We start from the raw sequence: 23,693 nt of genomic DNA, 5'->3' as shown, positions 1-23,693 counted from the left end.
TACTCTGAAACCTTAATTGCTAAAGGCTCTTTTATTGAGTAGCCAGGTTGGCTTGTGCCAGCCCCTTTACGCGTGAACCAGTCCTATTGCTACCTTGCATTCCTGCAGCACCGGGGGAAACCAAAGCACTTTGCTAGCAGGAGTCAGGCACCAACAGTAAAATTAACTCCTCCATTCGTAGCGGGGACCGGTTTGGGGGGAGACCAGGACCGGCCATTACCATGGCTTCGGTTAGTAAACGACCCAGCCAGGGGGAAACAGGGTCCCCCCCTTGTCTCTGGTGGCCGCGGAGGCGCTCAGCACCCGCCCCAAGGCCAGGACCGGCGGTGGGGGGGGTGTTAAGCCGCCCATGTCACATCATCCGTTCCCAGCTCCGCCCCGCCGGTGAGGTTTGAAAATCACCCCACTTTAAACCCCTCCCCGCCGCAGCCCGTTGAAATGCGCTGACTCCAGCCCCCCGGCGCTGGCCAGCAGAGCGGGCTCCCGGCTCCGGATTAAAGGGCGCCCAGGCCGGCCGCTGCACGGAGAGGCGCCCCCGGGGGAAGCCGGCATGGGGCAGGCAGGGGTCGCAGCCTCCCAGCTGGGGCTGGCGCTGGGGCTGGGGCTGCTCGTCCTGGCTGCAGGCGCAGGTAGGGCCGGCGCGCTCCGCCGGGGGCAGCCCCCCTCCTTGGGAAGCACGTGGGGCGCTTGGCTTGGCTGGGCGGGGGGGAGTCCCGGGGGGGCGCTTGTTGCCCCCAGGGCGGTCGGAGGGAAAAGGGGGTGACTGGGTGGTTCTAGAGTGTGATGTTGGGGCTTGGGGGGGCCGCCCTGGCTGGGGCAGGGGCTAGTTACTGCCCGGAGTCCCCTCGCTGCTCCCCAGCCTCGCTGCAGCTAGACGTGGGGGGGACCCCACGTTTCTCAGGGTGAGGGGCTTTCCTGCCCCCCCTTGCTTCCGATGGGGGGGTTACTGTCAAGCCGCTTCCTCCCTGGTGTGTTTCTCTTGCACCCCCCTGCCTGGGGAGGGGTTGGGAAGTCTGGGGGGGGCTCAGTCCCTCTGTGTCGGGGGGGTTGCAGCTGGATTCACCCCCCCTTTTCCTAGCACCCCTTAACCCAGGTGGAAACATCCAGGGCCCGCCTGGCTCCACCTGTTGCTGCGTTTTGACCCCCCTGACACACCCTGCTCCCCCCGGCGTGGCTAGACCGGAGTTAATCCGGATTGACACCCGAGCGCCGAATCAAACCCTAGACCTTGCTGGGGGGGGTCTCTGTAGAAGGAGGGTTCAATTCCCCCCGCCCCCCCGGGAGCAGGGGATTGACATGGGGACTGATTTGGTCTTGAGGCGCCCCTGAGCCCAAAGTGCCGTCAAGGGGCGTTAGGAGCCCAAAGTGGGGGCGTGCATGGTGGGGGGCCTGGTGGCTGCTTGGGGGGTGTAAGGTGGAGGGTCCCTGGTGGGGCTCTGAGGCGAATGGGGGGGCTGGTGTTGGGGGGGTAACAGGGTTTCGCACGGGGGGGCACTGTCCGGGTGACGGGGGGACTGGAGAACTTGGGGGGGGGAGGGTTTGGCATCGTGGGTGGGCGGGGCCACCCGGATGGGCGGGAAGGAAAGGGGCGGGGCCCCGCTCCTCCCCCTCTTCCGCCCCAGCTTGCGCGCGCTGGGCTCTCCCCTCGCCCATTGGCTGTGGCGGCAACTGGCCACCGGGAGGCCCCGCCCCCTGCCCAATGAGAGCTGATGTGGGCGGAGCCCAGCCTAGGAGTCCCCCCTGTCTCTCATGACCCCCCCCATGGGAGCCCCTCTGAACCAACCCCCCTCCCCACATGAGCCCTGTGACCCCCCCACATGGCCCCCTTCTGTGTCTGCCTCAACCCCCTCCCCACATAACCCCTGAGCCCCCCCAGGGTCTCTCTCAGTGACCCCCCCACATGGCCCCCTTCAGTGTCTGCCTCAGCCCCCCTCCCCACATGACCCCTGAGCCCCCCCCAGGGTCTCTCTGTGACCCCCCATATGGCCCCCTTCAGTGTCTGCCTCAGCCCCCCTCCCCACATGACCCCTGAGCCCCCCCCAGGGTCTCTCTGTGACCCCCCATATGGCCCCCTTCAGTGTCTGCCTCAGCCCCCCTCCCCACATGAGCCCCCTAGTGTATATTGAGTGCCCCTGTGTGTACCCCCTGCCGCAAATCCCCTTCTCCCCATAAACCCAGGACCACCCCCCCAAGAGCCCCTGGTGCAGGTGTCCCCAGTGCCCCCCCACCCATGGCCAGCGTCGCGCCCCAGCCAGGGGGAGCGGGACCTGGGGCATTGGCTTCTTTGCTGACTTGGGGATGTGGCTGATCCCAAAACTAATTTCTGTGGCCAAGCCCGACTCGGGGGGCGAATGGTCGCCCTGACTGCGGCAGGACCACGGGGAGCTGCAGCCCGGCCCTGTCCTTAGTCGCTGAGTCTAAAAATCCATAAACAAGCTTCAGGGCCATGGCCCCAGGGCCATGGCCCCGTGTCCAAAGCCCCTTGTCAGGCAGCCTGCAGAGTGTGTCAGAGGGGCCCTGCTTTGACATGCCAAGGGCTGTGACCAAGGTGAACCCTCCAGGCCTGTTCCTGGCACGTTTCCGTCCCATCCCCACAGTGCTTGGATTTTCATGAGCGAGGATCCTGCGTCACTCTGCGTCTTGTGTCGTCACTTACACTAGTGCAAGGGGCTAAACCATTTGGACTTGGCAGCGTTTTGCACCTCAGTGTGCAGGAACATAAACCTGTTTGGAAGGGCTTTGTCTGCACACAAATGCCTGTTGCTTTGAGTGTCAGGTGGGCATGTCCTTGCTTCCCCTGAGTGGTGGCTGACTGCAGTCTTTTTTGGGGGAGGGACCCCCCCCCAATTTTTTAAAAACACGCTAGTATTCAAAAGAAGAGAGACGCTATGTGAGTTGATACAAAAGACTAACTGATCATCTCAGTATTTAGTAGGGTGTCTTTGATGCTACATACACAAAATGCAGCTGCGCTGGGCTTTACAACGCCCCTTTAAAACCTCTGTGTCTAGTCTGAAAGAGTCCGGTGGCTGGCAAAATTTCAGATTCAGCATTCTTGAGTGTCTAGCAGTGTGGTTTGCACGTTGGTGCTTTGGAAGCATTTGCTAGATCTCTAAATGCTCCTGTCCTGAGATTTGTATGGTTTTGGTTCAGGATCTCTCTCCACTTGTTCAAAATCCCCATGCAGGGGTGAACTCTTGGGATGTTTTTACACACCCCTCTCCTCAGGTGCTGCCCCCTGTAGCCGGGGAATGTGCACTTGTGCTCTGTCCAAGAAAGCAGATAGTTGTTATGCCTCTCTAGGCAAATATCTACCTGTATGTTCAGCAACCACAGATGTCACTGTAGCATTGCTGTGCTCTCCCAGTTATCTCTGTAGCCAAAAATCCTAGTTAGCTGAATCCACAGCCTTGGGCTCCCCCCTTCCCCACCCCCCTTGGGTGCAAACACTGGATCTAGATAGCCAACATTGCTGTAAATTGGGAGTTTACCGGAATTAAACTACTGTAGGGGAGCACCTGTATCTTTACTAGCTGCAGATGTTGCTGTAGCATTCATTTAACTAGAGCAAGAGGCAGAGTCTCTTCCCTACAAACCTACCCTTCCCTCTGATTTCACCAGGGCACTGTGGTGTCTTGAGAAATCAATGTTTCCTTTCAGTCAAGCACAGTGAGCTGTATTGAATGTAGGGTGTTTTATTCAGCAGGAAAGGAAACTCATTGCTCATCTTACAAATCTGGCTCATCTGAGATTTCCCTGCCTGTGTCACATAGAGAGAGAGTTTCGACATCAGGCTGCATGTCACATTGGGGCTGCTTCTCAGGGCACCACTTGAGCCAAACTGTGCGGACATAAAGTTAGACTAAGGGCCAAATTGATGATGGTATTTAGGCACCTGGAGATGCTGATAGGTTCTCTTGTAAATTCCTCTAGGTGCCTAACTCCTATTGACTGTCAACCCAACTCGGATGCCTTTGTAAATCTGGTCCTAAGTCTGTAGAGTAATTACTCTGTTACTTTGTCATTAGTTTGCTTTGGCCTTATAAGCTGTTCCTGATCTACACGGATTCCTGCCTTCCCCCCCCCCCCCCATGGACTCCTGCCATCTGCGCTAATTGCCTAGTGCCCTTGGTCTTCCGGAGTGTGATTCCAGGTCCTCTGGATCTGTTCCCTTGCTTCTCAGCTCCTTCTGAAGGCTGAATGGAGACACGCTGGGTTTCAATTGCTTGTGCTCCAGTGCGACCTACAGCAAAATGCCACTAATGAATGCACATGGCTTTTTGGCTCGAGTACAGGCTCTGGAGTGAGTGCATTACTCATTCATCCTTCCAGGCGCTGTCAAGGGCGTGATGTCGTTGCTACAGGGAGGTGTTGCTCCAGACGCCCATGCCAGGCAAAGGGGTTTGCGATTGGCTTTGCCAGCGATTTGAGGAATTTAACTGTATTCCAGGCATTCTTACAAACTAGGCAGGGGCTGGAGTGATGTTTTATCCTGAACTTGTGACCTGAGAAAGCTGAAATGGAAAGAGTAGCTACAGGCTTCTATAACCAGTACTTGCAGGACTTACGAACAGTCTGTAGCAAAGTGGTACCTGCAGTGGAAGTGGGTTAGAAATCGTCTTGTCACATGAAAGGGTGACTTGAGCCCCCCCCCTCCCCCAATCCAGCCCTAAATCTCCAACTGGAGCAAATAGAACATCACAGTTCTAAGTGTCTGCAGTGAAAAATATTTAAACTTTGCCTGGCTTACTGTTCTACCACACACACCGGCTGTCTGCACAGAGAGAGTGGAGAGCAAAAGGAACTATTGCCTAGTGGCAACATGTATATTTTTCTCTACTGGTCCTAGAAACAAATTTAATTTTTAATTTGATTTTTAGGGAAAATAATTGAGGATGTCAATTTGAAAAGGAAGTGTTTTTTTTTTTTTTTAGTTGCTTAAACTTTTTAATGTAAATTTCAAAGAGTTTCTTAGATGGGTGTCTGTTCTGGCCAAGATGGCAGGGTCTCTTCCATTTTAACCCAAAAATACTATCTGCAAACCACCCACTCCCGTGGCAGTTGACCATGGTCTGATGGGATGCCAGATGCCCCAAGCTGGGTTGAAAATCAGTTCAGAGAGTCTTGTCGTCTGACTGTCCTCTCCAGGGGCTCAGCAGTCGAAATGTCTCCTCAGTGCTTTCCAGTTTTTTGTTGTTGAGGCCATAAAATGGTGTGAAATGGCTTAATTCTGTCTAATCTAAATCCCCAGGACCAATGCTGGCTGTCAGGCCGCACCCCTTGCTGTACAAATAGCCTTACAAAGAGATGAAAACCCCGTAAGGGATGCTCTTCTTCCACAGTCAGTAGTGGATGGGGCCTCACTGGGCAAAGCCGAATGAGTGGCTTTCTCCTGCAGTGCATTGACTGAAGTATTCTTTTGAGCAGCCCTCATCTCTGGCTGAGTTCTCACTGATGGGTTAAAGGGAAGTAGGTTGCCTTTACTGGAAATTGAGCAGTGCTGTTGCAAATTGTGCCCAACAGTCCTTTTAATAACCTTGCTTGGGCACTGCTAGTTTCCAACATTAAAGACCTGTTGGCTCAGCGTTGCCTTGGTGTGGCTGAGCTGTACGGTTCTTGCACTTAAGGCCTGCGAGGGGCAGAAAATGTTGAAATCTGCAAGTGATGCGCCACTTGGCCCTGAGCCCCTAAAAGCTCTCCCCAGGCGAGTGGAATCACTTGAGCCCTGATCCTGAAAAGACCAGAAGGTGAGCTTAGCTCTGCCCTGGGGGCAGCCCCAAAGCTAAGCGAGTGCGTGTATGTTCCCAGACAGCCTCGGGGCCCGGACGAATAGGGACGCTGCGGTGACTCTAAAGTGAAGTGAAACCAAGGGATGTCTCAAGTGCCGCTTTGATGTGTCTGACCTTGTAACAGACAGAGCTGCCAGCTCCTGCTAGATGTTTCCTCTGGCCGTAGGACAGGGCCCCAGCCTTGGATCCCTCAAGACTCTAGCGTTTGGCCTGGCTGTGTGTGGTTAAAGTAGACCACACTAGAGGTTGATGTCCAAGGCTTTGGACTGCTACGTTGCTGGGAACTGGTTTCCCTGGATACAGATGCTGTTTGCTTTCTTGGATCCTTCTGCGCATCAGCTGACGTCTGTGTAGCGACAACCCCATCTTAGGATTGTTTACGCTTAAAACACTTGTGACAAGTAGAGAGGCTCCCGTCAGTGCAGGTAACCCACCTCCAAGAGGCAGTAGCTAGATGGACGGAAGAATTCGTTCGTCGACCTAGCGCTGTCTCCACGGGGACTTGGTACAGTGTAACTGTGCACTCTGGGGTGTGGATTTTCCCCACCCCCGATGGGCGTAGTTCAACCAACCTCATTGTTTGGTGTAGTCCAGGCCTTTTGGGGGAGCTGCAAAAAACAGACACCACAAAGATGGAACTGTGCATTAGTGGAACTTCCCTAGGGGAAGTCGGATCCAGCGAAGCCCAGTTAAAAACGGAATGAAAGTCCCAGGTGGCTTGTGGTGCCTGTCGAGAGGAGAGGTGGTGTGTGGGTTGTACTTGTCAATGCCTTCCTGCCGGAGCCACAGCTGCCATCTTGTGTCTCTTCCTTCACAGGAAGAATGTTGCAAAGCAGCCAACAATTGGCCTCTCGGGGTGCCTTACTATCTGTTCACTCGTGTTCAGATGTCAGGTGAAATAAGCCATCTAGGCTGGAAAAAATGCCCGGCTCATGTCCATTTCAATGCCACAAGATTTGCAAATTGGTAGCCATTCCAGATCCTGGGAAGAGCACTGTGGTCAGGGCCGGCTATATAATAGACTCACTTCTAGAAAGGCTCCAATCTGCCATTATCCCTCATGACAGGTGCAATCCTGTAACAAGGTGCATACTAGAAATGGACCAACAGCTGCAAAATTCAGCTGGAGGGGAGGAAGGTTTTTACTTCAGGCCCCCTGAGTATTTAAACTTGGGTGACACAACTGGGTGTGCATGTGAAGGCAGGGAATAGATTTCAGTGTTGTGCCAAAGATGTCCCCATGGCTCAATCACCTGATGGTGTCTTGTTTGTGTTAGGGTCTGGCTGGCAAACACTGAAGCGGTGGTGGAGCCAGACAGGAAAAGTACCTCTCCTTTGGAGAGCTTATCTCAGAAGATTAATAGCTGGGCTGAGCCCTGGGTGCTGGTGGTGTGATCCTGGCTCCTCCTCACTGTGCGCTGGGATGACTGTGACACAGAGCTGGGGCAGCTCCCCTGTTTTAAGGGCGTGTGAGAAATGATGTCTTGTGAATCAGCTGAAACTCGGTGGTGTGCTGCAGAGCGGAAGCAGTAGTAATAGTACAAACAGCAGTGGGAGGAAAACCCAGTGTGCCATGAGTCAGCTCATGCCTGAGATGTGCGTGTGTCTGTTTCACAGGGCATGTCTGATGCCAGCTGGGATCCGAGGGCCGAGCACAGTCATGTACTTCCTCCTGGGGTGCAGGAGCCGGGGAAGAACAGCCTAGTGCCCAGCTAACCCTGGTCTCTTTGAATCATTGTAGTTCAGTGTAATTATCTGCGGCTTGCAGCGGGACTGTCCCTGGAGTTTTAAATATTCTGGCTGACCCCAAACATCAGACAGTCCCAAGCTGGGCCCCATAAAATCATGAGATCTTAAAAGTGGACTCTCTTGGTGTAGGAACTGGGTGGCCCAGCAGTTAGAGCACTAGCCTAGGATCTCTGGGTTCAAATCCCGGGTCTGCCAGACTCCCTGTGTGACCTTGGCCCAGTCTTTGGGCCTCCATTCCCATCTGGATAATGGCCTTACCCTGCCTCCCAGTGGTGTTTGTGAGGCTAAAGATGTTAAAGGCTGTCAGGTGCTCAGCTGTTCTGGTGCTGGGGGCCAGAGAAGGACCTTGGGTATGGCTGACATGTTTGAGATTCCCCCAGCAGCTAGTGGAAAAGGTACCCTGCTTTCCTACCAAAAACTCCCGGCTCCTTCTGGTCACTTTCACAGCATCTCTAGTCGGGTGACGGTATTCCTTAGCACAGGGTGAACACCGGCTCCCTCTCTCCTGTGGATGAGTGAGGAGAGTTCATTTCCTTTCCTTTCCAGTGATGCTTTTTCCAAGGCTTCTGCTTGCATTGGCGAAAGGGATCAAGGCTGGAGGAGCAATTCTTTAATGATCAGCTGGTGTAGGGAGACCAGGAATTGCTTCTTGGCCCTGTGCAATGCCCATGTGGGTTCTGTAGCACTGTATGGGTACACGGTGCTTTGCAAAAAGCCTGTAAAAAGACACTGGTGAAGTCTGGGCCCATTGAAGTCACAAATTCACTCCATGGATCTACCATGAAGATCTTTAAAATGTGGTTGCACTCAAGTGGGGGACCCCAAATCCCCATGGAAAGTGGGGCTCCGATCAGAGCTGGGATAACAGCTTGCATCCAAAGATTCTGAGAGACCTTGGTTTGCCCCTCTCGCCCTCAGATGGGTTAAAGGGCCAGATCTTCAGCTGGTGTGAATCAGGATGGCTCCCTTGGCATCAGTGGGTCTATGCTGATTTACACCAGCAGATATCGCTGGAGCGAAGTTGCCGTGGAGCGGAGGATCTGGCCTGTTATCTCGCCCACTGCAGCAGACAGGCAGATGGGGGATACTACAGGCTTAGCTGGAGTTTTTCCAGGGATGACCTTGGCCTATAGGGTCTAGTCTGTCTCCAGCCATGCAGCGTGGTTCCTGATAGAACATTTCCGAGTGCTCTACTTCACTGTCTGCGTCCCGGGCTGCTGCTGCTCCCCCGGTAGCCTGTCTCGCTCTCCTCTCCGCACTAACCTGGTGGCCTCTTGTTTCTCTTGCAGCTGAGGAGAAATGCAGTAAGACCGAGTTCCAGTGCCAGGATGGCAAGTGCATCCCCTCCAAGTGGGTGTGCGATGGCAGCCCGGAGTGCAAAGACGAGTCTGACGAGTGGCAGGAGACCTGCAGTAAGTAGCCGCTCTAGGAGGCTGAGCAGGGAATCGAGGGCCGATCTCATGGGAGGAGACGTGGAGCTTGGCTGTCTCTGAGAGGGGGTGGGCCTGCATCGGGGGCGGGGGGGACCTCTGGGGGAGGGTGAAGAGCTGTTAAAGGCCAAAGTTGACCCAAGAAGAAATGGGGGCAAACTGGCCAGGGATTGATGGCCTCTGCAAAGGAGAGGAAATCTTTGAACCATCGGACGGAGGGAGGGAGGATCTGGGCCGGCCAGGGTGAGATGACAGGGTGGCCCATGCTAGCAGGGACTGGCCTCAAGGTCTCATCCAGCCCCGTGTCCCCTGCACCCAGTGCAGTTCCTGAGGCCATTGCCTGTTCCTTGTCTCCTCCAGAGTCGGTGACGTGCAAGTCGGAGGAGTTCAGCTGCGGGGGCCGCGTTAACCGGTGCATCCCGGCCTCCTGGAGGTGCGACACCAAGGCGGACTGCGAGAACGGCTCAGATGAACAGGATTGCCGTAAGTTGTGCTCGGCGCCAGGGCTGTTCGGGCTCCTGGAGCCAAAGGCTCTCACAGGACGTCCTGCATGCCTGGGTTTAAATGGAGGGAGCAGGACCTGGCATCCGAGCAGGCATGTTTGGAGGTGCTGGTGCTGGAGGGACTAGTTTGGTCTAGGGGAAAATGGGGAATCGTGATTGCGGGGTTCTGTTCCCAGCTCTGGGAAGGGAGGGGGGCTAGTGGCTAGAGCAGAGGGAACTGGGAGACAGGCTCCTGGGTCCTACCCCAGCTCTGTAGCTGCTTTGTTGTGACCTTGGGCACGTCGAACAGGGCTGGTGCCTAGCTGCAGTTGGAGGTGTGACTGCTGCGTGTGTAGACGGAGCTGAGTTCGCTCCAGGATCAGCCTCCCGGGCCGCCGGGGATGTGCCCTGGGGGCTGCCCATGCTCCTGGGGCTCTGTTGCGGCTATTCACGCTAGCTGGCTCACATGGAAGGCAGAAAGCACGTCAAGTCCTGTTGCAGGGGCCAAGTCTCTCTCTCTAGCCCCATGGCGTGGGCCGCTGATCACCCCCCTGCCTTGCCCCTCTCTCCAGTGCCGTCCCCTCACCCGCCCAGCATGGCCTGCCGATCATTCCCCCGCCTTGCCCTTCTCTCCAGTATTGTATTTCCCCCCCCCCCCGGTGTGGGCTGCTGATCTCATCCTCTGCCTTGCCCCTCTCTCCAGCCCCCAAGAGCTGCATGGACGACCAGTTCCAGTGCCACAGCGGGCAGTGCGTCTCCTTGTCTTTTGTCTGCGATGAGGACCACGACTGCGAGGATGGGAGTGATGAGGCTGACTGCCCGGCCCCGACCTGCAACCCCAACATGTTCCAGTGCAACAGCTCCCTCTGCATCCCCAAGCTATGGGCCTGTGACGATGACCCTGACTGCCCGGACGGCTCCGATGAGTGGCCCCAGAACTGCGGCGGGCGGGTGGCCCCTGCCCCCAACCCCTGCTCGCCACTGGAGTTCCACTGTGGCTCCGGGGAGTGCATCCACGCCCAGTGGCGCTGCGACGGGGGCTTGGACTGCCGGGATCAATCAGATGAGGAGAACTGTGGTACGTTGGGCATTCTCCGGGCGGGGCCAGGGAGCTGCCGATTTCTAGCCGCGCAGGGAAGGCCTGATGCCTGTGACTGGCTGGGGGCCAGACAGTGGCTCCTGGGAAATGAGTCGGGTTTTCAATGCACATCCTACTGGCCCAGTCTCCTCCCTTCCAACTGGCTCTAGTGGATCAGCATCGGGAGAGGTGTGGAACAGCCCCAGATACTAATCTCAGGGCCCATCCAGGCCCAGGGCTCAGCCGTGTTGGCTGAAGCGTGAGGTGGGGCAGGGAAACCTGACCTTCACATAAGACTGGCCGTACTGGGTCAGAGTAATGGTCCATCCAGCCCAGTGTCCTGTCTTCTGACAGCAGCCCGTGCCAGGTGCTGCAGAGGGAATGAACAGAACAGGGCAATTATCATGTGATCCATCCCCTGTTGGCCACTCCCAGCTTCTGACAAACAGAGGCTAGTGACCTGTCCCTGCCTGGCCATCTCCTGGGCTGACCCTGCTCAGGGATGAATTGGGAGTGGCTGATATGAGTGTCACGTCGCCCTCCTGCTGCATGGCAAGCGACCGCTGTGACTGCCCCTCGTTCAGCTGGCACGTTCACTGGGGCCGGCTCCAGCCCAGAGACGCTGTGTGCTTTTTGGGGTCAGATTTAAGTAAAATCCCTCCAGAGCAAGCGGGGTAGAAACCCGAGTTGGCTTTCCCCGGGCAGTGGGAAACACCACGCCGGTTGCTTTTGCAGCTGGGTCCTCAAGTCTCTGCCTTCCTCTCCGTCCCCTCAGCGAAGCCCACGTGCCGCCCGGACGAGTTTCAGTGCGGTGACGGGGCCTGCGTGCACGGCAGCCGGCAGTGCGACAAGGAGTATGACTGCAAAGACCTGAGTGACGAGGTCGGCTGTGAGAACGGTGAGTGCTGCAGGGTGGGTGCGTCCGAGAGACCTGCGTGACCTGGTGTTCGACAAGCCCAGGGCCGTCTCCTGTGGGCTTGAGCCGGGTCACCGATGCTCTCCAAGCTGTTCTAAGACCAATAATTCCCATTCGGGCCAGAATCTCTAGCTGAACAAGGATTTCTGCAGTCACAAGTTGTGCCCACGTTCTAGGATGGCTGGTACTCCTGGGGGGGCTTCTGCGGGGGTGCATAGTTCATATGGCCTTCATTTTTCTGTGCCCTCCCCCACAAAAAAAATCTGCTGGGGGACACACCTTTCTTTCCAGGCAGCGCATCTGTTCCAGCATGCCCGGAGCAGCCTCAGAGACTGGAGAGGGGCGCTGGGCGTGCGTGCCTGTATGATTGATCACTGTCGGGGGGAGAGGGGGCGCAGGGCTGGGTGTACATGCGTGGCAATGAGAGAGACTCTGTCCCTCTCCCTTGCTACTGCAGCTGGCTGGCCTGGAAGGGTCAGGCTTTTATTATGCAGGAGGCAGGCTAGAGATACAAATGTAGCAGCCTGCCTGAGTAAATTGATTTCATTCTCTGAGGCAGAAATGCAGCAGCCTGCCTGCTAGTAACATTGTTAATGTTCCTGTTGTTAGTTAACGGTTCCCATTCTCAATCCATTCCCCCAGGAGCCTAAAACCTGTGACGGTTTTAGGGCCCCTCCACAGCCAGGGTGGTGTAGAGGAGCTTTATCCTAAATGACAGGAAGGGGATCCTCAGCTAGGAAGATCTATGCGCTTTCTCGCTTGTTTCCTGTGCCAAAGTGGCACCATGGGGTTTGATTTCAGCTCAGGATTTATTTTACTTATCCATTTAAAACCAAGACTTGGAAGGCAAATAAAACATTTCCCAAGCAGTCAATAAAATGTCAGGACAGTCCGAACCCAGCACTTCCCAAAGTACCCAGCCAGGTCTGGGACAACGATTGATTTAGCAAAACTGAGAGACTTCCATGTGGAATTAGCTGCTGTGCTGAGCTCTTAGCTGAGGAGAAGGAAGACTGAACATCCCCCACCCCACCCCGTCCTGGCCTTTCTCTGCACTGCTGGAGGTGAGGCGCTCAGTTGGCAGACCTCTCTTGCTCTTGCTGAGTGGGGCAGAGCAGCCATCCAGGGCTTGTCTGTCTTACAAGAGAAGCCTGGCATGAAACTCAAGAGACCCTTCCTTCTTTCCAGTGACTGCCTGCGAAGGGCCTGACAAGTTTAAGTGCCGCTCTGGGGAGTGCATCGCTCTGGACAAAGTGTGCAACCGGCAGAGGGATTGCAGGGACTGGTCCGACGAGCCCATCAAGGAGTGTGGTAAGAGTTTGTTCTGTTGTGCGTTGGGTGTGCTGCCTTGCAGCATCATTGCTCGAAGACACACAGTTGGCCAGAGCAGGGCACCGTCCATTCAGGGGAGAACAGGTGGCTCTGTTTAGCTGGGATCCAAAGTTTCTTGCAATTGGTTCTCTCGCCATTGCTGGATCCTACAGACTCTCTGATGGGTTTCAGGAAGGGGGTATTCAGTGTCGTGTTTACAGACGCCTCTGCTCGGGACCCGTGATGGCCTTGGAGGGACGGGTGGGTTAGGTGAAAAGCTTTGCTCACCATCGTCCACTCATGCCCCAGTCGGTTTCCTTCCAGATACAAACGAGTGCCTGGCCAACAAAGGCGGCTGCTCCCACATATGCAAAGATCTCAAACTTGGGTACGAGTGCCTGTGTCCTGAGGGCTACCAGCTGGTTGGCCAGAAGAAATGTGAAGGTAGGTTCTCCACCCCGCCGTCAACCTCCCGCCAACTGCTGCATTTGGCTTTAAAATCCGCTGCCAGGTGCGGTGACGAGTCTGGAGCAGTATTTTTAACTGCTTCTCGCTGGCCGTGGGGGAGATTTCTGTGGCTTTGAGGGGTAACGGCTGCTTTTAAACAGCACACTTGAGACCGCTCCCAACGGCACCGCGGCCTGCAAGCACCGTCTGATGAGTGAGGCCCATGGAGGTCCTACTCCATCCTGACTGGGCCATATTCAGCGCAAAGGCAGGTCCGTTTACTGTGACCAGACATGCGGCTGCCAGTCCCGCCTTGCTGTCCAGGGGGCTTTGCTCCGTCTAGCGCAGCTGACTTTCCAGTGCCCTGCTGATGAGTAAGGCACTCTCCGGTTCTGGCCACCATCCCTAGCCCTGAAATCGGGGCAAGCCAGTTTTTATGATGGAGGTAAATGTAGCTCCCTTTCTGAAGCCCATTTCCCCACTCTACCTTGGCAAGACCCTTTTTAGTATCTCAAACTGAAATGCTCCTTTGAGATTGTGACACAACAAATGCATGCGGCTCTCAGCCTCCTGGGAATTAAAAAACTTTTCCCTATTTAGAATCTCTGCTGGGATATCCTGTCTCTTATGTTTCAAGGGGTTTTTAACTGCTTCCTCTTGGGGTTTGCAGATATTGACGAGTGTCTGAACCCTGATACGTGTAGCCAGACCTGCCTGAACCTGGAGGGAAGTTACAAGTGTGAATGTAACGAAGGATACCAATTTGACCTCACTACCAAAACCTGCAAAGCCATCGGTAAGTCAGCAACTCCTGGTTCTTGGGGGCACCTCTTCTGATCTACATGCCTGAATGTTTTGGCCAGGCGGGGCTAAAAAAATACTGCAGTATTCTTGGGAAAACTGGGGTTCGCTTCACTGTGCAATGCAGCATCTGGTCCCTAGTCCCTCCGTGCAGCCAGGCTGTTTCAGGTCTGCCTCTTGCCCGTCCCAGGTCCGTCTCTCAGCAGTCCCTGCTTTTAAGACCATTCCCCAGTGTTGCTTCCAACCTTAGGGTCAGGTGACTCACCGGGAATCTGAGAGCAGGATGTTTGCTTAAGGAAACTGTTACAAGTGGTTAATGAGAAACCGACTAGCTATTTCCCAGCGCCTGCCAGACGGAAACTGTGGGATGGTAGCTGTGGCCGTGGTTGTTGCCACGGCAACAGCAGGTGTCTTGGTACTGGACTGTGTCTATCGCTATGAACTTCTGCCTGGCTGTTCCCTCTTCCCGTTCATGAAGGGGACCTGGCGCATCTTGCCTGCGTCTAAGCGAACGTGACTGTCGTCTGGCTGGCCCTGTCTCATGGCCCCTCTCTTCCTTCCCGTCCCTGCCAGGCACCATCGCGTACCTCTTCTTCACCAACCGCAACGAAGTGAGGCGCATGACGCTGGATCGCAGCGACTACGGCTACCTCATCTCCCACCTGAAGCACGTGGTGGCCTTGGACTTGGAAATCGCTGAGCACAAAATCTACTGGTCTGACCTGTCTCAGAAGAAAATCTACAGGTACAACCAGCTCCGCTGGGGCAGCCTGGCTTTGCTAGCGATGGGCGCGATGCCAGATCCGCGCTGAGCAGTGGTAACCTGACCCAGCAGGGTGTGAAGGCCTCCCCCAGCTGATAGACCCTCCAGCAAAGAAGCTAATCCCATTTCCCAGTGGAGGGGGGTCCACATAGTCAAACCACAAGCCCCTTCATGGTAGCCCCAGCAGAGACTCCCATGAGGTCCCCTTCCTAGGCTGGGAGGAGTGATGCGGACTGGGGGAAGCTGCCCCTGCTGATCCCTAGGCTGGGAGGGGTGATGCAGGCTGGGGGAAGCTGCCCCTGCTGATCCCTAGGCTGGGAGGGGTGATGCAGGCTGGGGCAGGGGCTGGGGGGGAAGCCGGCCCTGCTGATCCATAGGCACTGCCCTGACTGGCCCGTTGTCTCTGCTTGCCCACAGCCCTGCTGCAAGGACGCGTTTGGTACCACTTCTCCAGTGCGTCTCGGTCCAAGCCCCAGGCTCTAACCTGTCTCTCTTCTCCCCGGCAGCACCCAGATAGACCAGGCTGACAACTCCACCCACCACACCACTGTGATCAGCACCGGCCTCCAAGCCCCCGACGGCATCGCCATCGACTGGGTCCACGGGAACATCTACTGGACGGACTCGGCGCTGGGCACCGTCTCTGTGGCCGACCGGGAGGGTGCCAAGAGGAAGACCTTGATCCAAGAGCCCGGCTCCAAGCCACGTGCCATCGTGGTGGACCCCAGCCACGGGTACGTGGCTTTAAAGCCGTCTCGTGTGTAACTGGAGGAGGGGAAGCGCCCGTCAGAGCTCCTGCCAATTTGTGAGCATTCCCTCGGCAACACAGCCGATGAGACATCTGATGCGCTGACTGGAGAATTCAAACAGAGATGGGCTTGAACTCTGTGCCCAGACTCAGAGCTTTCTCCTCCAGGTTGTGCTAGCTTAGCCTGTCCGCGATGAGCAGTGCTTTCGAATCTCATTGTGCCTCTCTCCTGGCAGCTTCATGTACTGGACAGACTGGGGAACTTCTGCCAAGATTGCAAAGAGTGGGCTGAATGGAGTGGACAGCTTCCCTCTGGTGAAAGACAGCATCGAGTGGCCGAATGGAATAACTCTAGGTACAAGGGGGGTGTCTGTGGGTCCCCCTGTTCCCCGCCAGAAGGGTGAGCACAGAACTGAAGCAACATTCCCTTGAGGAGAGCCTGGGTAGGAGAATGCAGGCGAAACAGATCGGAAACCAAAGGGAATTTGGCCAATTGGTTTCCCTGGCCTGGGCACCATGCTGCAGTGACCCCTTTCAGCGCAACATTTCTATGGGTCGAAGAACAACCACCAGGGCTAGAGTAACGAGCTGGGGGGGGGGGTGTCAGTAACACACACACAGGAGGATTTATTGGCCAAGACTTTCAAGTCTGGGAGCCCAAAACTAAGCTCCTCAGGGAGTGAGTTTCTTGGGAGCTTCTGAAAATCAGGCCACTGACTTAGGCACCCAAATATAGATCTTCTGAAGGCCAGAAATTGTCTAAAGCGAGGCTCCTGAATCGATCTGTTGTGTCCCATTTAAATCGGGTTCCTTTGACCTCTTGGCCACGCAGAGGTTTCAGGCACGCGTATGAGGCGTGCTGGTGGGTCTTGTCGAGCCAAAGATGTCTTTGGAAGCTCTTTGTTTCTGTAGCTTTGGGGAGCGTTAGCACAGAATGGTGCGTAACATGTTCCTTTCACGTGGCTGGATTCTCCATGGCTTGGCTGAATGGGGAGGCTGGCTTGTCTAGAAGGTCTCTTAGCTGAGTGCTCCAGCTCCCTGCAAGATTTCTGCTGTCCTGGAGCCTTCACTGTACCCGGGTCTATTTCAGATCTGGTAAACCAGCGCCTCTACTGGGTAGACTCCAAGCTGCATTCCATCTCCAGCGTGGGTGTCAATGGGGGCAGCAGGAAAACCATCCTCGAGGACCAGGAGAGACTGGCTCACCCTTTCGCGGTTGCTGTCTTTGAGGTGAGTCTTGGGTCTAAGCTCTTCTGTCTTGGATCAGCCTCGCGAAATCATGGTGGAAACTTAAACGTCCCGGGACAAAATCAAAGTACCTGCCCCTGGTGTCATGGGGCTCCCTGCTTTCAAAAGCAGCTTGTGATGTGGGTGCCTCTGTGATTGCCCAACTTGACACTTTGAAAGAGGCCTGGCTTTTTCCCCCCGCTCTCCCAGCGAGCACTGAGCACCTGCCCTCTGAAAATCCAGCCACTTTAAGGGATCCCAAGTTGGACACCCGGTAATTGCTAGTCACTCTTGGAAAAACATTCACCTCGGAGTTAAAAGCCTCTCCCTGTCCCAGCGCCTGCTGTAGATTGTGTTGGTGGGTGACACGGCATTACAGGCTCCAACCTGGTCTGACACTACCCCATTCTGCTGGGGGCTTTGTAGACACAATGGAAAAGCCAGTCCCAGGAGCTTACGGCTGACATGCTTTGTGCATAGGGGCTGTTCCGAACGGGGCCGTTCTCCTGACTCGGTTCACTGGCGAGGCACTAAATTTCTAGCCTCTCTTCAACCCCCAATTCAATCCGTTGGGTCGACCATTCTGCTTAGAGGAGGAAGGTCTGGGACTGCCTGGACCTTGCACCATGCAGAGATCAGTGATGCAACTTGCTCTGGATACAGAGGCCAGGCATTTGTCTGCCTCTTGGTCAGTATTTGCTCTTGTGTCCCTGGCACATGCTGTTTGTGTTTTCGGTGGGTGGGTGTCAGGAGGAGTCAGTGGCTAACAAGGGGGTGGCTTTTTGATTTTTTTTTTTTTTTTTTTTCATCTCGATTCCCACTTCAGGATAAAGTGTTCTGGACGGATATCCTCAATGAAGCCATCTTCAGCGCCAACCGCCTGACTGGTGCCAACGTCACCCTGGTGGCGGAAGACTTGTTTTCCCCGGAAGATATCGTCCTGTATCACAACCTGCGGCAGCCAGCAGGTATGGAAGGCGCTCATCTGGTCAACCCGGAGTGTGCAGGCTGCGTGACTCTCTGCCCCCACGTTGGAATCTCCTTGCAGAATCCCTCCGTCTGTCTCCGGAGTGGCCTCCCCCCAGTTACTTTCGGTGCTCATGCTTATACTCTGTGCCCTCCCAGGCGTCAACTGGTGCGAGAACCACCCTCTCCCGAATGGCGGCTGTGAGTACCTGTGCCTCCCAGCCCCCCAGATCACACACCACTCGCCCAAGTACACCTGTGCCTGCCCCGATGCCCTGCACCTCGCCACGGACATGAGGAGCTGCACCAAAGGTATGTGGGGGAATCAACCACCGCTTGTGCTGCCAGCTCAGTGGCGTTTCCCGCTGCGTCTGTGCCAAGCTTTCTGTAGGTCTGGCCCTGTTGGAGGGGGAGGGAGTGTTCCCTGGTGGTTAGAGCAAGGGAGTGGGGAGCCAGGACTCCTGGGTCCTATTCTCAGTGCAGTCGTTGACACCCAGCATCACACAGGGAAAGTCACTTGACCTCCATAGGCTGCCAGTAAAATGGGCAGAGAAACCTCTCTTCCCGCCTCTCCGCTAAGTGTTAAATTCCCCTCCCAGATCCTGAAGTCCCTGCGGTCCCCAGAACCACGCCTGGGAGATCTGCCGCCAGCACCACGCCTCTGGTCCAGCTGCTCACCACGACCAGCACGCTGAAGCAGACAGCAAGGCCGCCGGCTGCCACCCGTGCCGGCCCCGACCTCACCACACCAGAGATGGTCACTCTGTCGCAGCAGGGTAAGAGCGCTTTTCTATTTCTCCCCCCACCGTGACCAGCCCAGGGGCCAAACAGCCTCCCTTCTGCAGAACCGTAGCTAGAAATGCTGTTCAGTGGTGAGAGCAGAGGGGACTGGGAGTCCTGACTCCTCGGTTATGCTCCCAACTCGGGGGAGGGCAGCATGGTCTAATGGTTAGAGCTGGGTGTTCTTGGTGTCCTGACACCTGGCTTCTATTTTTCGGTCCTGGGAGAGGAGTGTATTCTCATGACTAGACGGGAGGGGAGAATGGGAGTTGGGACTCCTGGGTTCTAATCCTGCCAAGGCATCGATTTGCCTGAGGTCACTGGGCTTCTGTGCCTCAGTTTCCCCACCCATAAAAGGAGGCTGATGCAATCAGTGGTGGAAGAGCCAAGAGTCAGCCAGTTGCTCTGTTGGCTACCGTGACAGTGGGATTTCTGTACAGTGCTTGGAAAGGATGGCTTGTCTATCCCACCAGTCCCAACCTGTCTCGAACGGCCACTTGGCTCCTGCCCCTCTGCCATGTGCTAACTGGCTTCTCCCCCCTTCCTCCCAGCTCGCAACGATGTTGCTGCTGAGACCAACCAGGACAAGCACAGCGGCCCCACTGCGCTGTCCATTGTCTTGCCACTGGGTAAGTTCCTGTTCCTAAAACGCTGGCTGCTCTGAGCAGCCTCCTTTCTCTGTGAACGAAATTGCTGGGGGCTTGGATCCTGGCTGTTCCCTGCCTTGGTTGCCAAGGCGTCCAGTCTTGGCCATTGGGTTCAGCGGCTTGCCCCAGTCTGGAGTTGGGAAGGAATTTTTCCCATGAATGCGTTAGGGACCCCTGGGGTGGGTGCCTGCCTCAGTTTCCCCATCAGTATAATGGGGAATAGCAGCGCTGTTGTGGGGATGAACACATTGGATTCTGAGGCACTCAGTCCCCATCAGCGGGGTCTAAGTACCAGAGAGAGAGACAGACCTCCATTATCTCTGATCCATCTTTCCCTCCCATCGGTGATTCTCTGACTTCAGCTTAAATGCTTTGCCGGATCAGGACCGGTTGGGGGGCCTCTGTGCACCATGGGAATTTCACATCCCAGCATCTTCCGTAGTGAATAGATAGAGACTGTACCATTGCCTCATGGGGGCAGGGATTAATAGAACTTCTCAGGTCTTGTGTTTAATTCCAGCAGTTACAATAACGTTTCCTCCTCCTCTTACCCCTCTTATCCCCCTCCCCCCCAGTGCTCATTAGCTTAATTGCCTTCGGTGCTTTCCTGGTGTGGAAGAACTGGCGCCTCAAGAACACCAACAGCATCAACTTCGACAACCCAGTCTATCAGAAAACGACAGAGGACGAGATTCACATCTGTCGGAGCCAGGACGGATATACGTACCCATCGGTAAGCCAGTTCCTGCCTCTCTGCTAGCTGCCAAAATCCGCTTGCAAAACAGAGTTCCGACCCATACACCAATTGGGAGGTCTGCAGTCCCCGCTGAAAGGAAGGTGGCAAGGAGCCCAGGGTCCAAGTATGTCCCCAGTCTGTGCTCTGCTAGTAGTCTTCAAAGAGCCGCAGGCATGGCCTGCACGCAGGGCTGGCAGCCAGGAACGTCTGAGCAAAGCTGGGCCAAAAAAATTCTGTTTGCTTTGTCAGCAACTTTGAAAACTTAAGAAAAAAAACAAACAAAAAAAAAACTTTTGACAAAGCAGATTCAGTGACCCCGCAAATGTTTCTCAAACACAGGTGTCAATTTCACTGTGTTTTTTGAAGCAGCCAGCTTCCACATGTCCTGATTGAAATGTTTGGGTTTGACACAGCTTTTTGTCTAAGCAATTTGTTTCAGTTAAAGCTACTCCGCACCAAAACAGCCGACAAAAAACCCGGAAACTTTTTTTTTTTTTTTTTAAGTTTTCAAAAGTTTCCGGGTTTTTTGTCGGCTGTTTTGGTGCGGAGTAGCTTTAACTGAAACAAATTGCTTAGACAAAAAGCTGTGTCAAACCCAAACATTTCAATCAGGACATGTGGAAGCTGGCTGCTTCAAAAAACACAGTGAAATTGACACCTGTGTTTGAGAAACATTTGCGGGGTCACTGAATCTGCTTTGTCAAAAGTTTTTTTTTTTTTGTTTGTTTTTGTTTTTTTTTTTTCTCCCCCACCCCCCCCCCCCCACACCCAGCACAGGGCTTTGGTAAAGTCACTGCTCATCTCACTGGGATAATATTTCACACCTCTTTGGATCCTGGGAGTACCACTACCCCCTACCTGATGAAATCGGAGTAGCTTGACTGTGTCCTAGCCCCTATACTGCCAGCAGCTAAGAGGAGTTCTCCTTTAGCACAAGCAATTTCTGAAGCAGAAGTTCCTGCATCCTATTTCCCAATGGTCGATGCATCCTGGCTAGTCAGAGCTTCACCCAATAGGGACAAACCCTGAAGTCTGAAGCAGCCACTTTGTTTGGTTTCTGAGGCTTAGCTAGATCCCCGCCCCATGTCTTGTCCGAAGGAGACCCCTTTGGTAATGGCTGAAATGTGTTTCCTTAACAGAGACAGATCGTCAGCTTGGAAGATGACGCCGCATGAATCTGAATGTGCCTCCTGCCAGACTTTGCTGCTTGTTTCACGGGAGGGAGGGACACACCACGTCTTTCTCCCCTCCCCCCCCCGACTTTTTGATTCTTTATCGACCGTCCAACCCTTCCACAGTGCCACACCACTTCCTGAGTAACTTGATGAGCCTGCGTTGCTTCTCCCCAATACACTGTTCACCTGGCTCTCAGGGGCAGAGACGCATGTGGTTTGACTCGTGGGGTTTTTATGTTTTATATATTTAATACTTTTTGTATCTGATGCAGTCAATTTCCCCCCAGGGACGTACCTGCTGGTTTTCTTCCGTTTTATCTGGGGAAGGAGAATTTTTCTTGCGTGTGAAATCGGGGGTGTGTGGAAAGAAACACAACTTCTCTGGATGTGAGCTGGCAGTCCCCACGGCTACAGCTGGTCAATTTCACAAAAGGGCTAACGGCAGGGAGGAAGGATGGAGCCTGATCTATATCAGGGACTTTAAAAACCAAATCGGTGCTACCATCACCTCTGTACTCAGTGTCTGCCTGCGTGTGCCCCTTCTGGGGAATGGATGTTTGCTTGGATCTGGAATCCCGCCCCCCACCCCGACACATATACATGTCCCATGGCTCTTTCCCAAGCAGGATAAGTCTTCAGACACCCCTTCCCAGGCAAATGTGGCATGACCCACGTGCTTCTCTCAGTCAGCGACACTGGCATGTGAACAGGACGGTTCTTCGGAGATGGGCCGGTTGGTGCAGTCACCCTTCGTCGATTGCTGTCGCCGGGTTCAAACATAACTTCTCCCCCACCCGCCTTGCACTTTTTGGGGTTCTTTTCAGGGGGAGGTTGTGTATTTTTGGTAACTTTTTTTTCCCTCCCTCCCTCTTGCGCTGCAGGGTTGGCAGAGCATGGGGGGCGCTAGGAAGAAATCCAAGTCGGGCTCAAAGAGGTCTCGTTGCGTTGGCGCTGTGCTGACACTAAGTACTGTATGTCCTCTGCGTACCTGGCTGGGAGGGCAAAGAGGAGCGGCTTGTGCTGGCCAGGGCAGTAGGAAATGTAAGCCATGATAGCGGGGTTTGAATTTTTATTACTGTTTACAGTTGCCACATGCCTTAGCACTTTGAGTCTTGATAACAACTAAGCCGGCTGCCTTCCCCCACCCCCCAGTTCCTCCCTCCCTCCTGCTTTGTCTGAATGCTTTTTACAGCCTCATCCCTGGAACTGCCCTTTTTTAAAAAAAAAAAAAAAAAAAAAAAAAAACAAAACAAAAAAAAAAACAACAAAACCCTGCGCAGGACTTGCGAGCCTGCTTGATTCTGCGCCCTACCAAAAATACCCAGAACGAAAAGTCTTCTAAGTTTTTTGTGAACGATGGAGTTTTTCTCTACCCGTGCTCTACAGTTTATTTGAGTTATTGGCATTCCCCATGTGCGTATATCCTGCGTTGGAGCAACTTTGCTCACAAACGTGCAGGATCAGGGCTTAAATGTTGCCTTTCTGATCTGATTTGGTACCTTCCCTATTCAGTCTGTCTGCAGGGGGGGAATTCTGCATAGATGTGAGTTTTAATGATAGAGGTGGGGGGAAGCCAGTGTAATGTTACGGGATCTAAAGGTTAAAGATGATAAAAGGGCAACTCTTCCCGCCTTGGCTTAGCCACCCTTTCCCACGGGCCGGGGAACATGGCTACAGACCAATGCAAAGAACTTGCCCCTTTTTGCCTGAAGCTGTGACAGATTCAACTTTTCTTATTTTGAAGGGTGTAAATAATAGCTGTGTACAGCTTATATATAGTATCTATTGCCACACACAATGGCCTTTTGTGTGTGTTTGTAAATGTTTGGTTGGAGCCGTTTCCTGTATGTAAAATATGATTTATTTATTTTCTCGATTTCATGGTTGCTGAGTTAATTTCTTCCTTCATCCCCCTCTTTCTATTTTGTTTTTGGGGGTGGGGGGGGTGTCTCCACCTGCCAGCTAATTTTTTCAATGAATAAAGGGATGTTTGCACTACTGACCGCTCTCCATGCCACAACCGGCACCTACTGGGGAAAAGTGTCGTCTACAGTCAATAAGTGTCACAGATTTAAAAAAATCCAAGTGTTAAAATTTCTATTCTAATATGATCGATCCGTTTTGGAATGGAAACTATTAGTAGAAACTTCACCATGTTCTTCTCTTCGTAATTAATATAGACTCTTAATTAGTTACATCTCCCTTTCGAATGACGGGATAAGGTTTGTGGAGTGTGTGTTTGTTTGTTGTTTTTCTTTCCCCCCCCCCTCCAGTTCTTCTGACTCTCAATTCAGGAAAGCTTGAATTGCATGAGACCTTAAGCATGTGGTCAAAGCTAAGGGCATGCTTTCTTGAATTGGTTTTTTATATATAATTTAAACAAAAGAGATTCTTACAAGTTCTGTAAACTGCATGTTTCCAGGTTATCTTTCCCATTGGGCACACCTATTTGTAAACTGCCTGGCAAATGTGCTGAAATTAATCATTAACTGTGCAGCATAATGTTAATCTATCAATCTGTCGGTTGTCCTCTTTAACCGCATCAGCTGTATGTTTAATTGTGACCATCAGACTCCACAGCCAAAAAATAACCCTTACCCTGGCATTTTTACTTTAAAAAAGACATTACACAGACATTACTTGTATAA

General features: G+C 54.0%; 1 protein-coding gene across 1 annotated transcript; it reads left to right on the top strand.

The window, feature by feature from the left end:
- Window positions 1-387: 387 nt before the first annotated feature.
- Window positions 388-22,921, top strand: LDLR (low density lipoprotein receptor). Its single transcript, XM_038378727.2, has 18 exons — window positions 388-629; window positions 8,828-8,950; window positions 9,329-9,451; window positions 10,154-10,528; window positions 11,304-11,426; window positions 12,633-12,755; window positions 13,080-13,199; window positions 13,873-13,998; window positions 14,577-14,748; window positions 15,273-15,500; window positions 15,751-15,869; window positions 16,605-16,744; window positions 17,568-17,709; window positions 17,867-18,019; window positions 18,307-18,483; window positions 19,039-19,116; window positions 19,710-19,867; window positions 21,010-22,921. The coding sequence occupies exons 1-18, from the start codon at window positions 551-553 to the stop codon at window positions 21,043-21,045; spliced, it is 2,595 nt and encodes an 864-aa protein (XP_038234655.1). The 5' UTR covers window positions 388-550; the 3' UTR covers window positions 21,046-22,921.
- Window positions 22,922-23,693: the final 772 nt, after the last annotated feature.

Source organism: Dermochelys coriacea, chromosome 20 (genome assembly GCF_009764565.3).
Source record: "Dermochelys coriacea isolate rDerCor1 chromosome 20, rDerCor1.pri.v4, whole genome shotgun sequence".
Taxonomy (NCBI): domain Eukaryota; kingdom Metazoa; phylum Chordata; order Testudines; family Dermochelyidae; genus Dermochelys; species Dermochelys coriacea.
This window is presented reverse-complemented; position numbering and strand designations above follow the sequence as displayed.

Coding starts and splice junctions, on each gene's coding strand:
- LDLR (XM_038378727.2), top strand. CDS start 551: ATGGGGCAGGCAGGGGTCGCAGCCTCCCAGCTGGGGCTGGCGCTGGGG. Junction 11,427..12,632: donor CGAGGTCGGCTGTGAGAACG/GTGAGTGCTGCA, acceptor CCTTCTTTCCAG/TGACTGCCTGCGAAGGGCCT. Junction 19,868..21,009: donor ACGGATATACGTACCCATCG/GTAAGCCAGTTC, acceptor TTTCCTTAACAG/AGACAGATCGTCAGCTTGGA.